At 39.9% G+C, this 14,083-nt stretch overlaps 1 protein-coding gene across 3 annotated transcripts in view; it reads right to left on the bottom strand.

Annotated features, from left to right (window-relative positions):
• Nucleotides 1–14,083, bottom strand: part of LOC124555076 (SH3 and cysteine-rich domain-containing protein) — a 981,469-nt gene that overhangs the window by 323,434 nt on the left and 643,952 nt on the right. For 2 of the 3 annotated variants that reach the window (XM_047128864.1, XM_047128866.1), the window contains exon 9: nucleotides 10,197–10,241. The exons of the other annotated variant lie outside the window; for it this stretch is intronic. In XM_047128864.1, the coding sequence (XP_046984820.1) occupies nucleotides 10,197–10,241 (45 nt within the window). The remainder of the gene's footprint in view (nucleotides 1–10,196; nucleotides 10,242–14,083) is intronic. 3 annotated transcript variants of the gene reach the window in all.

Below are 14,083 nucleotides of genomic sequence, written 5' to 3'. Positions count from 1 at the left end.
TCAACCAGGGGTGGATATTACGCTTTTCCACCACTTTTTAATGCCAGGCGCTTTACTTTCTGATGATTCGAAATTGCAGCAGTGCTTCAAGACCCTTGAACGTCGTGTATGCCATCTACTTTCTTCATCTGCTTATCATTCCCAACACATATGCTTTACCAATCGACGATATTCGGCAATAATTTGCAATTATTCTGTACCCAGGTAAAATAATTACCAAGTGTGATTTGCATACTTGGTTGCTTTCTCTTAAAATAGATGAACGTAACCATTAACTAATTTCCTTAAAAACTATTGTACAACATTGATAATTATATCTCTGTTGCTTGTGCAGGGAATCTTCATCGTGTACACTTCGATGCCAAAAGGCGCTGGAAACTTATTTCTGTGTATTCCTTAGACGCCAGCCATGTTTCCAGTTCTTTTAATGGAAAATTTCTTTAAATTTTGCTTCCCTAAGGTAAAGGTGTAGTGTACCGTTAACTCGGACAATTCGAGGTGTAGTTTAGCCGCCTAAATGGAAAGGACTAATTTTTGCGCTAGCAATGGGTCCTTTATTTCGCGAAATGTATGTTGTGTGTTATTTATGTCTGTCGAGTGTAGGCTCACCGTAATGAGTGCGTGTAGAGCTTACTGTCACGTTTTTCAAAACGAGAGAAGGTGAAATCCAGTGTCAGTAAACAGCCTGCTTCTCTTGCACAGCACGAACAGTGTCACCGAGCTTAACATAACCATGAGACGGACGGATAACCACGAACAGCGTCATTTGCACTTACTCCACGAGAGTGTGCGGACAAGTTTGAAATTTAATCTTGGACATTCGCACAAACTCTGGTCGTGATGAACCGTACGCCATCATCTCTCCCCCCATTGCTGCACAAGTACTGGAGAGAGAAAAATTTTGCACCGCCAGGATTCGAACCGGTTATCTCTGAGCCAAGCGTGGAAACTCGGCGAGTTCACTTCTTCCTGACCCATAGTGAATAGCTGCTAACAGAGTTCTGGGCAAACTGATCACGAAAACAATCGACTCTCTCTAGTTAACCCCAATAATTTTCGATTGGTTTCAGACTGAGAATTTCAGCTGACCCGTTTAGCAAGCTAACCTGATTTTTTTGAACAACAGTATAGAAATCCATGCTTCGCAGGAGGCGACATCACTGTGCTGATTTACAAAACGGTTTGGTCCTAAACTGTTGCTACAGTGTAGAATTATGCCTTGCAAATCTTTTTCAAATATTCTTGGGTTCATTCATCTATCGGCCAAAACAAGTTTGTGAGGCCAAGATCACGAAAATCTTCTACAGGCTAACACCAAAGCTCCGGCGAATTTCTCTATCAGCACTCAGCACGTTGGTAAATACAATTCAGAAAGCATCCACCAGGTCCATAGAGTCCCATCTAAGTGCCACACAATTGTCGCGATCTTATCAGTGACAACGTTTGTACCACTCTAAGCGGGTTTCCCTTCTTTCCTGTGATCAACGGCTTTGGAACAAGAGCACTACACGAAATGATTACGATATTCTCTTGACGGATCATTTCCTTTGCAGCTGAGCTGCCACAAAAATAACAGTTGACGGTGTCCATCTAACTGTCCGTTAATTTTTATATGTGTGCGTGATCGAAGACTTAAGTGTTTCCCTAATGGGCGAATGTCGGATCGCTTTCTTTGAAACGGGTCATTTCCTTCCCCGTTCATGTTCAATACGGAAAAGGATTTCTTCTCTGCCTCTAATGACCTCGTCGTCGACAGGACCTTAAACCCAAATCTTCCTTCGTCTTTTCACCAAACTTTACTGCCCTTGCAATAATGTTCCATTAACCCTGAATTCTCCTTGTTGGTTTGGTCCGACAGAAAACTAATTCTGATGTTGACAAATCGTAAATGAACTTAAATACATTCACATGCACTAAGTGCCTTCATACAAAACGGCATCAATGCAGAGTACGAAATCTTTGGCACGTAGTGCATCTGCCAACGACATTATCAGTCTCTCTCCGCTAGGTAGCCTGTAAGTGTATACCGAAAATTCCTTCCCGTGCAACGTTAGAACACAATTAACCGTAAGGTGTTTTGCGCGCAGGAAAAGCCCTCGACCGCGCAAACAATGCAAGCGCGGAGCAGGGAAGCTCTTTCCGCTGTCCAGCTAACATGATCACGGCGACGTTAACCACATTACCAGAGAGTTGTTCGATCAGGCTGTCTCAGCGCAGGTACTCTGCCAATAAAAGCCAAGTCAGCTGTCAAAGGGTCCCTGTAAAGGGTCAATCAAGCGTTGTGGGAGGTCATGTATCCTTTCTGAGTGGCAAGCCGGAAACTGTTTACCTTGTGAAACAGAAGCAATCAGCTTTCATGTCAGAGCGCGCAGCTGTTCTCTTTGATGCTGTGTCGCTTTGAATACATGCTTTACTGGCCGACTCTACCTTGACACCGAGAGTGACACACACTCATTTAACTAACGCCGTTAGTGTTACTCGGCAGAGGAGCTAATGCTCCAATCGATGCTCTCAATCGGTTCTGATTTTGTGTCACCGTGCTTTTCGATTTCCAGACTATTCAGAGCCTTTACAGTTCATTTTATGGTGATTTACAAGCAGCTCAGTGGCTGCGTTATACAAAAAGCTAATTACTCTTTAACAGGTGACAGTTGCGGTCACTGAAAAAAAAGTAGAAGTGTTTCAACAAAACCTAGCCTGCACCTTAAACACAGTACACGCCATTTACACTCCAGCCCTAAGAAGATAACTTTCACTATATTGCGTCGTAGCGACAGAGATATGAACTGGAAACTGAATCTTCAACAGGTGATGAGGAAAAGCCAAAATAATCAGGATACCTCCTGATCGCTTCATGTCACGCGGCACTCACTCAGGAGTGTGAAATAGAAATTGAAGGTCCATAACTCTGTTTCACGGATATTATTAGAAACAAACTCGGGGATATAATACTAACGTTTTGAAGCACTTCCAGTAGTTTGGACAGACCATGTGTGCGACCGTGTGAGCCGTAGCGCCTTCGCATCGCTCTTGTCACTTGTTAGGACGATATCGTTATAGGCATGAGTCATCGACAGATGTCACCAGCTGACATGGACCTGAGTTACAAAGCTGCACGTAGTTGTACTAGTAGGCGGCAGAGGTCAGCAGTTGACGGACAGTGCTAGCAGTCGTAGTCAAAACAATGTTGTAAAGTTATGTTTGACTAATATTTAATGTATTTGCATAATTATAATTGTTTTATATGTGTAGTAATTAGCAGTGTGAGTGTTGTATGAGCGAAGAAGAACAGAAGTAAATGAAAACTGTTTTGTTTATTCACGAAGTACCAGTTAACCTATACAGGGGATTTACTGTAATTAAATGTGCAGTCAGTTTATGGTACTAATAAATCGTGAGTAGAACAAAAAGTAATCGGTAATTTCAGAAGGAGTAATTTTATATTTGATACTTTTCTAAATTTATTTATTTAGCAATTGCCATAGAAAGAAATGTTTTACTATGATTGGTCATTGAAGTAAAGCGCGGGTTAGCGCGGGATAATACTGCAACCTGATTTGCTGTTTGTGATATCAGCCAATCAGAAAAATGCTGGCTCGCGCCAATCTTTGCTGGGAACAAAGCCTTTGGTGTGATCTAGTTAAGTCGGGGCTGAGGGTTCGAACTAGTAACGCTGGGAACAAAGCCTTTGGTGTGATCTAGTTAAGTCGGGGCTGAGGGTTCGAACTAGTAACATCTCATTGAAAGCAGTTCCGACGAAAGTACTGTAAAATCGCGGGAAAATGCTAATTACGAGTTCGCGAAGTAGTTCAAAGTGTATTTAAGTGAACGGTATAGTGGAAGTCGTGTGTAATTTCGGACGGAATATCAAAATTAGTGCTTTTGACTGTTAGTTAAAACCGCGTGGCGTGTTGTGCGATCTAAGACTGGAACAGGTATTACGCGTAGAGCAGAGTGCACAACATTTGAGCGAGCATTTTCATAACTAAACGTTCCGGTGAACTCTATTAACTTCGGTAACGGGTGTAAATACCATAAACTGGCTTCGTGTGTGATTGTGGTGTGCGTGTGAACTTTACATTGTGTTGCCACTTAGTACGGACTTGGCAGTATTAACTGTGATCTTTATCGTAAAAATACACCTGAAAATTTACATTGCCAAGTTAAAACTTTTATTTCAGTAGCTAGCCACATCCCGTTTACCGGACAATTTTATGTATGTTGCGATCTGCAATAGACTGTAGTGGTCTAGTATTTTCTATTACAGCTTTTAGCTAGACAAATGAACATTGCTGGACACTGGCAGGGCGGTAAAAAGTAGCGTGCCGCGCCGCACGTGCCGAATGTCCACTCCGTCCCATGGGGGATGCCATGGACCAGTTACAGTATTTGTGGACTAGTCTGCCTCAGGAGAGAACACAACGGCTTTATGATAACCTTCCAGCCGAATCAGTTCATGCATACAAGCCAGAGGTGGCGCAACGTCATACTGATAAGTGGGCTCATGCTGCCAGTGTCTTTGTAAACTTCATTCGATATTGTAATCATTGCAGTATCATCATATCCCCTCTCAATCCTTTAAGTTTCGTTTTGTTTCCTCCTTCCCTTCTGGGAGCTTCTCTTAATTTGTTGCGCAGTGTAGTTCGACCAACCCGTTCTGTTCTAATTTTCGTGTTCTACATTAAACACAGCTGGACTTCAACCTATGTAGAACCCTAACGTATGTTGTGTACCATAGAAAACAAACTACAGAAGCAGAACTTCGATAAGAAATTAAAATGGCAATGTAGTAATCGGAGTGTACACTTCGATAATGTAGTTGAACGATCGGTAAGACATACTAAGAAACGCCGTGGCAATGGAAGCGGTGAAATTTAGCTACTAAAGTAACTGTAGGAGTGGAACATATTTTTTTAATACAATATAATTATTGTTCCGTAGAATTCCGTGATTGAAATAATGATTCTGTTTTCATACATTCACTGGATTTAGTCATTCTTATGCTGCAACACAGGAACTTAAGGGACTGTAAATAACAACGGAAACCGGCAATCAGTCTACAGAGGATATTTCTTACAAACCACTTCTGTGACGCAACCTAGAATATCGCCCAAGTGTGTGAATCCCGAAACAAACAGGATTACTAAGGGATATGTTGAACGTATGCAGAGAAGGGCAGTGCGAATGGTCACAGGTTTCTTTGAACGGTGGAAGAGTGTCACAGAGATGGTAAAGAAACTAGGGGGCTGAACTGGTAACTCTTGAGGATAGACGTAAACTATCCAGAGAAAGTCTACTTTACAAATTTCAAAGACTCGGCCTTGAATGATGACTCTAGGAATATACTACAACCCCCTACGTATTACTACCATAGAGATCATGAGGAAAAGATTAATTTAATTACAGAATGCATGGAGGCTTTAAAACAATCAGTCTTACGGGCTCCATACGTGAATGGAACGGGAAAATCCCTAAAAGGGGTACAGTGGGACGTACCGTCTGCCATGCACTTCATAGTGGTTTGCAGAGTATAGATGGAGATGTAGACTGATACGAATAAAATCTGTGATTGTCATCGAGTTTAATAAAAGAAATTATAAAATAACTATTATTAACTCCTCGTGTATGTATTATTGCACTATTTATGTTTTAATGTAGTTGGTTTCTATTTTAGAAAATACATATACAACGATTGTCATTAAGATTGCCAAATGAGGAAGGACAGTATATGAAGGTTGTTGCTTATTGCGCGTTTATAGTGTAAGAGGATGAATATACGATTAAATTCGTGGGTAATTTGCGGGTATGGGCGGTTCCATTACATTTCGGAGAACAGGAAACCTTGAATTTTTTGAGGAGGTTCATTATTATGTGAACTAAAGTAGATAGTAAGTTAACATCTTTTGCAAACTCGCAGCTGTGATAAACAAGTGCTTTCGGGATTCTTTAAGTGCCAGAGATACCGTTAATAAAATCACGCGATTCAGAGACTTGTAAGTCACAAACTATTCAAAGTAACTATATAAATGATCTCACGGACCGTGTGAGCAGCAATTTACGGCTGTTTGCTGATGACGCCGTGATGGACGAAAAAGTGTCGTTGTTGAGAGACTGTACGAGGATACAAGACGTCTTTGATAAAATTTCTATTTGGTGTGATGAATGGCAGCTTTCTCTAAATGTGGTAGAATGTAAGTTAATGCGGAAGAATAGGAAAAACAGACATGTAAACTTCGAAATTAGCATTAGTAGTGTGCAGCTTGACACAGTCACTTGAATTAAATATCTAGGCGTAATGTGGCAAAGCAGTACGAAATGGAATGAGCACAGCAGGTTGGAAGTAGGGAAGGCGAATGCTCCACTTCGTTTTATTGGGAAAACTTCGGAAAAGTGTTGCTCATCTATAATGGAGAGGCCGTATAGAACCCTTTCGTGCAACCCTTTCGAAAGTACTGTTAGAGAGTTTGGGATCTCCATAGGTCGGATTAAAGGAAGACATCGAAATAATTCAGAGGCAGGCTGCTGGATCTATCACCGGAAGGTTCGATCAGTACTCAAGTATTATGGAGATGCTTCGTGAACTCAAATGGGAATCCCTGGCGTCTTTCGAAGACGCTATAGCACAGATTTAGATAACCGTCATTTGAGGCAAACTGCAGAACGATTCTGCTGCCGCCAACGTACATTTCGCGTAAGGGCCATGAAGAAAAGGTGCGAGACATTAGGGCTCGTATGGAGACTCTCAGTGGTTTTTCCATCGCTGACCAGTAGTGGTACAAAGTACCCTCCACCATGCACCGTGCGGGGGGTTTGATTTGTATGTATGTAGATACATAAAATAAAATTAAAAAAAAATTCAAACATTAGGTAATCTTGTATAGTTTGAGGTGGTATTTATGCAGTATTCTTTGGAATTTAAATTTAAAGTGAATTTTCGTCGTTTTTCATATTTTTTCTGAAAACCTCTGTTTTAAATTAAGTACAAATTATTCCATATCGTTCAGCATTTGAAAAATGGTGTTCTGCTTAATATACGAATAAAAGTTTTTAAAATTATATTAATTATTGTTATATACCTCCATCAAGAACAGATATTCAGCTTCAGAATGAATCGTAGTTCACTGAAATCATTTAAGAGAACTTGTGAAGGTTGCTTAGTTTTATAATAACTGACACGTGTAAGACTTATTAATGGCTTAAAAATATGACTTCTTTCTGATTTTTCGCAAGATATGAAATGAAATATTCCGTGCACAGGGTGTAAAATTTGGTACACAGAGCTGCCACCTGTGGCGGCAGAAATGGCTCGACCCGGCTGGGCAACGAGCCAAAGTGAGCTTGAAAGCCGCGGGTGCGTCACTCCACGTTACGTCAACTCTACAACAGAGGTCAACAGTCGTGGTGATTGGCCGGTAATGGCGTGACAGTCACTCTGCAGTCGACGACTAAACGTTTTCAGTGACTGAGAGCGCTGGAGAAAGTGCTGCCCAGCACAACGATCGTATCTGTATCTTAAATCTATCGAGGTGGGTCAGGATAGCACTGGCAACATGCGATCTTGAGTTATCCAGTAGGAGCAACGTATGTAGCTGGCCGGATACTCTAGCTGCTGAATTTGCTTCCGATGGAAATTCTTGCACCATGCTGTGATCGCAGTATAGCGACCTACTGTTGGCAGCAGTTGCTGCTTACCCACTCTGAGCTAGCAAATCATGGAAGACGTTCGTTATTGTTAGAAAATATTGGTTTTTGACGATAACCTTACTCAATTGTAGAAGATCTACACAACACTCAAAGCAACTGACAACAGACTGGAACACATGCTTAACTAGTCGTAAATTTTCAGGCATAACATACTGAATGGAGACGGTATCACTGTTTTAGTGAAAGCTGTCATTATCTGCAGAATATATGTACTACATCAAGTTATTGCCTGATTATCCTCGGTGTGCTAGTGTCCAGAAGAAAGATGTGGTAAGTGCAAGAAATTAAGGACACAGATGAATATTTTCTCTGAATATTTTTCCTCCGTAGTGGCGTCATATCGAAATGTTTCGAATTGTTTATAGCGAAGTACGAGGGCGTGCTGAAAAGTAATGCCTCCGATTTTTTAGTGAAAACTCTTAAAGCCTTTTAAACAAAACAGACGTTCTTAACATTCTTATCTCTCAAGACAAGGGAATTAAAGATATTAGCTGCCAGTGGTCACAGATTTATGTCAATGGCGCAAGTTGAAAATTTGTGCTGGACCAGGATTCGAACCCATACATATTCTCCTCTTTATTTTTCGTGTCTACATATTTGCAGCCCTTCGTTACTAGAGGGTTCCGAATTTTAGCGTGTAACATGGGGGCATGTGACGTAGATACGTCCGTGCGTCACAAACAGCGTTCTGTAATGGTGCCTCGAATTCGAACAGTTCGCCGTCACATGGAGCACCCTCTCGTTCATCATGACAATGCCACACCACACAAGAGTGTAGTGACATCTCAACAATGCGACGCCTTGGGTTCACTGTCATAGATCATCCTCTATGCATTGCCGACTTGGCCAATTCCGATTTTCATCTGTTTCCAAAACCTAAAGAACACTTTAGGGGACTTCGCTTTCAAAGTGATGAATCGGTGCAAGGAAAGGTGAGATTGTGGCTCCGTCAACGACGTTAAACATTCTACAATGACGGTGTCAACAAATTGGTCTTTCGTTGGGAGAGATGTATTCGCCGCTAGGGTGACTACGTTGAGAAATAAATATTTAGACTTGAATAAAGATGTAATGTTAATAAATTTTGTTTTATTTAAAAATGTTTTCACGCAAAAAATTCGGACGCATTAGTTTTCAATAATCCCTCGTAATATTGCACAGTATGTACCAGGGCAATTAATGCGGAAATACCGGGTGATCAAAAAGTCGGTATAATTTTGAAAACTTAATAAACCATGGAATAATGTAGATAGAGAGGTAAAATTGACACACATGCTTGGAATGACATGGGGTTTTATTAGAACCACCCCATATTGCTAGACGCGCGAAAGATCTCTTGCGCGCGTCGTTTGGTGATGATCGTGTGCTCAGCCGCCACTTTCGTCATGCTTGGCCTCCCAGGTCCCCAGACCTCAGTCCGTGCGATTATTGGCTTTGAGGTTACCTGAAGTCGCAAGTGTATCGTGATCGACCGACATCTCTAGTGATGCTGAAAGACAACATCCGACGCCAATGCCTCACCATAGCTCCGGACATGCTTTACAGTGCTGTTCAGAACATTATTCCTCGACCACAGCTATTGTTGAGGAATGGTGGTGGACATATTGAGCATTTCGTGTAAAGAAGGTTATCTTTGCTTTGTCTTACTTTGTTATGCTAATTATTGTTATTCTGATCAGATGAAGCGCCATCTGTCGGACATTTTTGAACTTTTGTATTTTTTAGTTTCTAATAAAACCCCATGTCATTCCAAGCATGTGTGTCAATTTGTACCTCTCTGTCTACATTATTTCGTGATTTATTCAGTTTTCAAATTTATACTGACTTTTTGATCACCCAGTATAATGAAAATGACTTTTTTCTGGACTATTCGGAAACTTATTCTGACATGTGGAAGATAATCGAAAGTGATTTCTTCTTCTTCTTTGTTATCTCTATGCATATGATTTGATGTTCGGTAAAAGTTTGTTAAACTTACGCGCAAAGTTATCTGTTTGGGGGTTACACATATAATTTTAATCCTCACTGAGGGACAAAATGCATGTTTAATGCCTCTGGAACTAAATTTCCGTCTCAAAACGCACAGAATTCTCAGGCACGTTTTCTTCATATCTTCTCTCATAAGAAATAAAATATTTCTGTTAAAACTGGAATTAAATCGCGTAGTATTACATCACAGACAGATTATCACTAAATTACGCAGAAGAATGGTGTGTAAGCATGTATGTCTACATCAACAGCCGCATTTTACTGTAAAGGAAGACAGAGTTTAGAAAGAGTACTGGAACTAACGATAGCGATAGACAGTTTGGCGCCAGGATGGATGAGAACAGCAAGAGAAGTACCAAACTAGACTGACGCTCAGCAAGCTACTTGATAGTTAAAGGTACAACAAAAGCATCAACAAGCCCGTTTATAGCGTCACATCGGTTAGCCAGGTTAAAGTGAGACAGCCACACAAGGCATATCAAATGTATCCCTTCATACCGTACCTCATTGTCATGATGGCTGAAACTGCATGGTACATTTGATTTTTTCTGTGCAAAAAGAAAGACACACACATAAATCATGACACATCACTTACATTATAAACATCAGATAAACAAGTACTAAACTACAATTTTTACTAAATCTTAGCACAATATCAGTCAAGACATTAGATAATTTACCCTGCAAAGGAAATAATTATTATCATTATATTAGTTTTCTTCATGGCTGACAAGTTATGTGAGTAAGGCAACACACGTTGTGAGCAATAAAGTTAAATCTAATTTTACTTGTTTCAGTGAAAAAACATTAATTTTAACTACTGATGTTAACATAATATTTCATTCGCAATTTTTATGCATGTCAGTCTGTAACACTAATATCGATATCACTTATACTTATTTAAGTAACCTCTTTGTCTGCTCTTACTAAATATGACATCTTTATAAACATGTTCTATGATGTAACATCTATGTAAATGATTTGCTAATAATTTGTCAATATAATTAATCTATATATGTAATTTTAAAAGTAATGTTCTGAAAAAGTATTGAAAAGTAAAAACTATACTTGTAACCCTGGTTCGTGCATAGGGCAATTAGGATTGTAATCATGTCAGACCTGGAGGGAAGTCCCTCTGCTACGAAACCTGAAGAGGTGGATTTGGCCGTCGGACTGCAAGAGCTAGTCGGTGGCTAGCTTGAAAGTGTTCGCATCTTGTGTGCTGAACGAGGCGAGAAGAGCAGCGAAATTATATAATATAGCGTCAGATGTGGAAGCAATTTCGCTTATTATTCGTGGCATACTCCTGTCAGATCAGTACTACGAAAATCCGACGCTAAGAACAGAATTTTCAGAGCTTGTTATACAAGAGCCATGGATACTTTTACCACCATTTTAAGTAGCCACAGAAATCACCAAAACCACCAAAATTGTCTCAAATAATCAGCACATTATTGTAAAACTGCATGGATCATTTATGTGGTTTCTTATCCAAAACAAGTGTATGTTCTTTAAACTTTGTGTCGAGCACTCATATTTTATCCTTAGTCATTTACCAAGACAGGGCCCTATTCCAAGTGTTACAATATTTCCAACCATCCTAATTTATTGAAGTGAAAAGTAATTGATTTCTATAACAACCTTTAATAACTTCCGTGGAGTGGTAGATTTCTTTACCATTCACTGAGTTTTGTTTATGAAGTACTCCTCGTGTTTTTCGCAGAAGGATAATTTAAGTTTCACTAATGTATAAATTCCAAGAAAAGATCTAAACTACTTCGTTTAAATGTCATTCTTATTGAAATATGAGTACAGTATCAAAGTTACCTATATAGAATTGTGATCAATCACAGTAGTTACTGGCTAGTAAAAGTGAAGGGCCAGCATAAGAAATAATTAGTGTACAGGTTTGTAATAATGTTTATATTTTCCTGTGTTAATAGTCAAAAATATTTTTCATATCATGTTGAAACAGAACAAGTTAGCCTTCATCCTTGTCACTAATAGATTAGTTTCAGGTACCTCACGCTAGTTATTGAGCCAGTTTTGTATTCCATATTACTGTAACAATACTTATGAAGCACAACAATCAATTTCATAACAATTGTGTGATTTAACTAATAACTGGCTAAAACTATTCAAACTATACTAGACTCAGGGCCCACAGATTTAGTTTGTGCTTCAGCTAATATAAAGAAGTAAAGGCTCCCTAAGAAAACAAATAGTGGTCAGAACAATTTATATGGCTATCTGAAAACCGTTTCAATGTCAGAATTTTTTAAACATTAAGCTGATAAAAGAACCTCATGGCCAAGTTAATGGCGCTCCATCATCAGTAATCCTTTACCTGTAATGATCATTAGCTTCCTGCTTTAATACACACATAGTAATTAGTGTTACTGAGAGCCAGCTTTTGCCAAAACGTTTTAATACTACTCTTGTGTTATTCATGCCAAAGCAGTGTTATATTGCTTGCTAAAGTGTACTACTGTCCTGGACGAAAACAGTATTTCGATATCAAGTAAAGTAAATACTAATTGTAACTTTTTTATGCACAGTGCTAATACTTGGGACAAATTTGCCCAAATAGGCTAGCGACCGTATCTTTTTACTTAAGTGCAGTTTTCTTTATTACTATTAGAACCTTGGTTTCTATTCTCATTTGTTTTGCTACTGTTTCCTTTCAATAGAAATCTTTCGAGAGACAGAAACAATCCGATACCTTTCCATTACACACCACAGCCATAATCAAAATTACAGTTCTTTCGCAGGAGTAGTATTATTGGCGTATTTCTAATTTAGTAGTAGCCAGTAGTGTTAAACGCGGGGCAGAGGGCATTGTTCTTCTGTCACAAAAGGGCCGAATTAAGTAAACATATATAAAAAAACATATCTGCATAAACGCACCAGAGTAATAGTTCCGGGAAAATTAATAGATTTGTTTTATACTGCACAATAATGAATTCGAGAGGGAAGTTAGTTGAGGGTTTAAAGAACTGTGTCGATAAATGGGCCTTAGAGAAGGTGCACCAGTTGCGGTTGGCCAAGGATGGTGTAAGATTTTATTGAAGGTATCTACGAGGCATCTGATATAATTTACTCATTAAAACCGTGGCGAGAATCTAAATCCTGGGGGATTTTAATGTAGATACTCTCGAATATGAGCCCGGTATATTACACACTGTGCCAGATCATCGCACCAGAACAGTTAGGTCCTAGAAACAAGCAGGAACATCCTCATTTTACTACCTCTAAGTTTTGACGATGATTAATTTACTTTTTAGCGAAGGTCTTCTCAACTGGAATTGGCTGCATTACGACGGGTCTACAAGTAGGAAGCCATCTATAACGCAGTTTTTGGAAATTTGAATGCAGAATAATTTTATAGCAAGAAAGTGTCCTAATAAACAATTATATTTCGAGATAACATGATTTTAAATAGAATCAGACTAGATAGCGTTCTAGGTTGGACTTACTACAAAAGATGTGTTTTAATTCTGCTGCAAACCGCGGAAAGAAAAACACACATTTAACGTAGCAGCATGGGGAAGTAGGACTACACAGATTTCATCAGCGCCTCAACAGATTACATACAAACATACAGTTCGCGCTATAAATAGAAATTTACGGAGCGATTCCTTGTGCGGACGTAGAAGTGCACAGAACATCTAGCGGCATACTAGGACTAGGAAACCGACGCACAGTAACAGATATGTGAATGCAGAGTCGCATCACCATCCAGCACATACAAATGCTGTGTTACGCACTCTGACAGTTGGAGCTCACCAGATTAGCGACACGGACAACCTCCAACATGAACTTAACGAGCTCTACACAACGTTGTGTGCGAACAGTCACAGGAACGAGAACATACAACGAGCTGTGAAGTACAGTGAAGATGAAATAGGCAGAGGAATAGAACAGCCTTTTCCTATTGCTCGCATATCTTACAATAGAGGCGTCAGTGACAGTGTAAGCAAGGTGCTGCACCACGGTGGAATTAAACCGTTATTCCAGAGCAGCCACAAGATTTGAGATCTTTTGAGATCCTCGAAGGATTCCGTAGCTGCTCTCCACACTGCAGGCGTATACGAACTTCAAAGAGAACGCGGCGATGTCTACGCTGGTCAAACTGGGAGCCCGATTAGCACTCACGTGTCGGATCATGAACACTACACGCGACTGGAAAAAAAACAACAAATCAGCTATAACTAAATACCACCGCGACTGTGACCGATCTTCAATCAGTTTTCAACAATATCGATTGACTGCTCGGCGGCCAGTGAAAAATAAGAGGAGCTATCAAAATAATCAAACGCCTGAACAACACGATGAGGGAGGATGGTTATAAGTTACCGACAGCCTGGCTGCCAGCGATCCCAGTCCAGCG

Source organism: Schistocerca americana, chromosome X (genome assembly GCF_021461395.2).
Source record: "Schistocerca americana isolate TAMUIC-IGC-003095 chromosome X, iqSchAmer2.1, whole genome shotgun sequence".
NCBI lineage: Eukaryota > Metazoa > Arthropoda > Insecta > Orthoptera > Acrididae > Schistocerca > Schistocerca americana.
The sequence above is the reverse complement of the archived record's forward strand: the minus strand, read 5'-3'. Positions and strand labels throughout refer to the sequence as shown.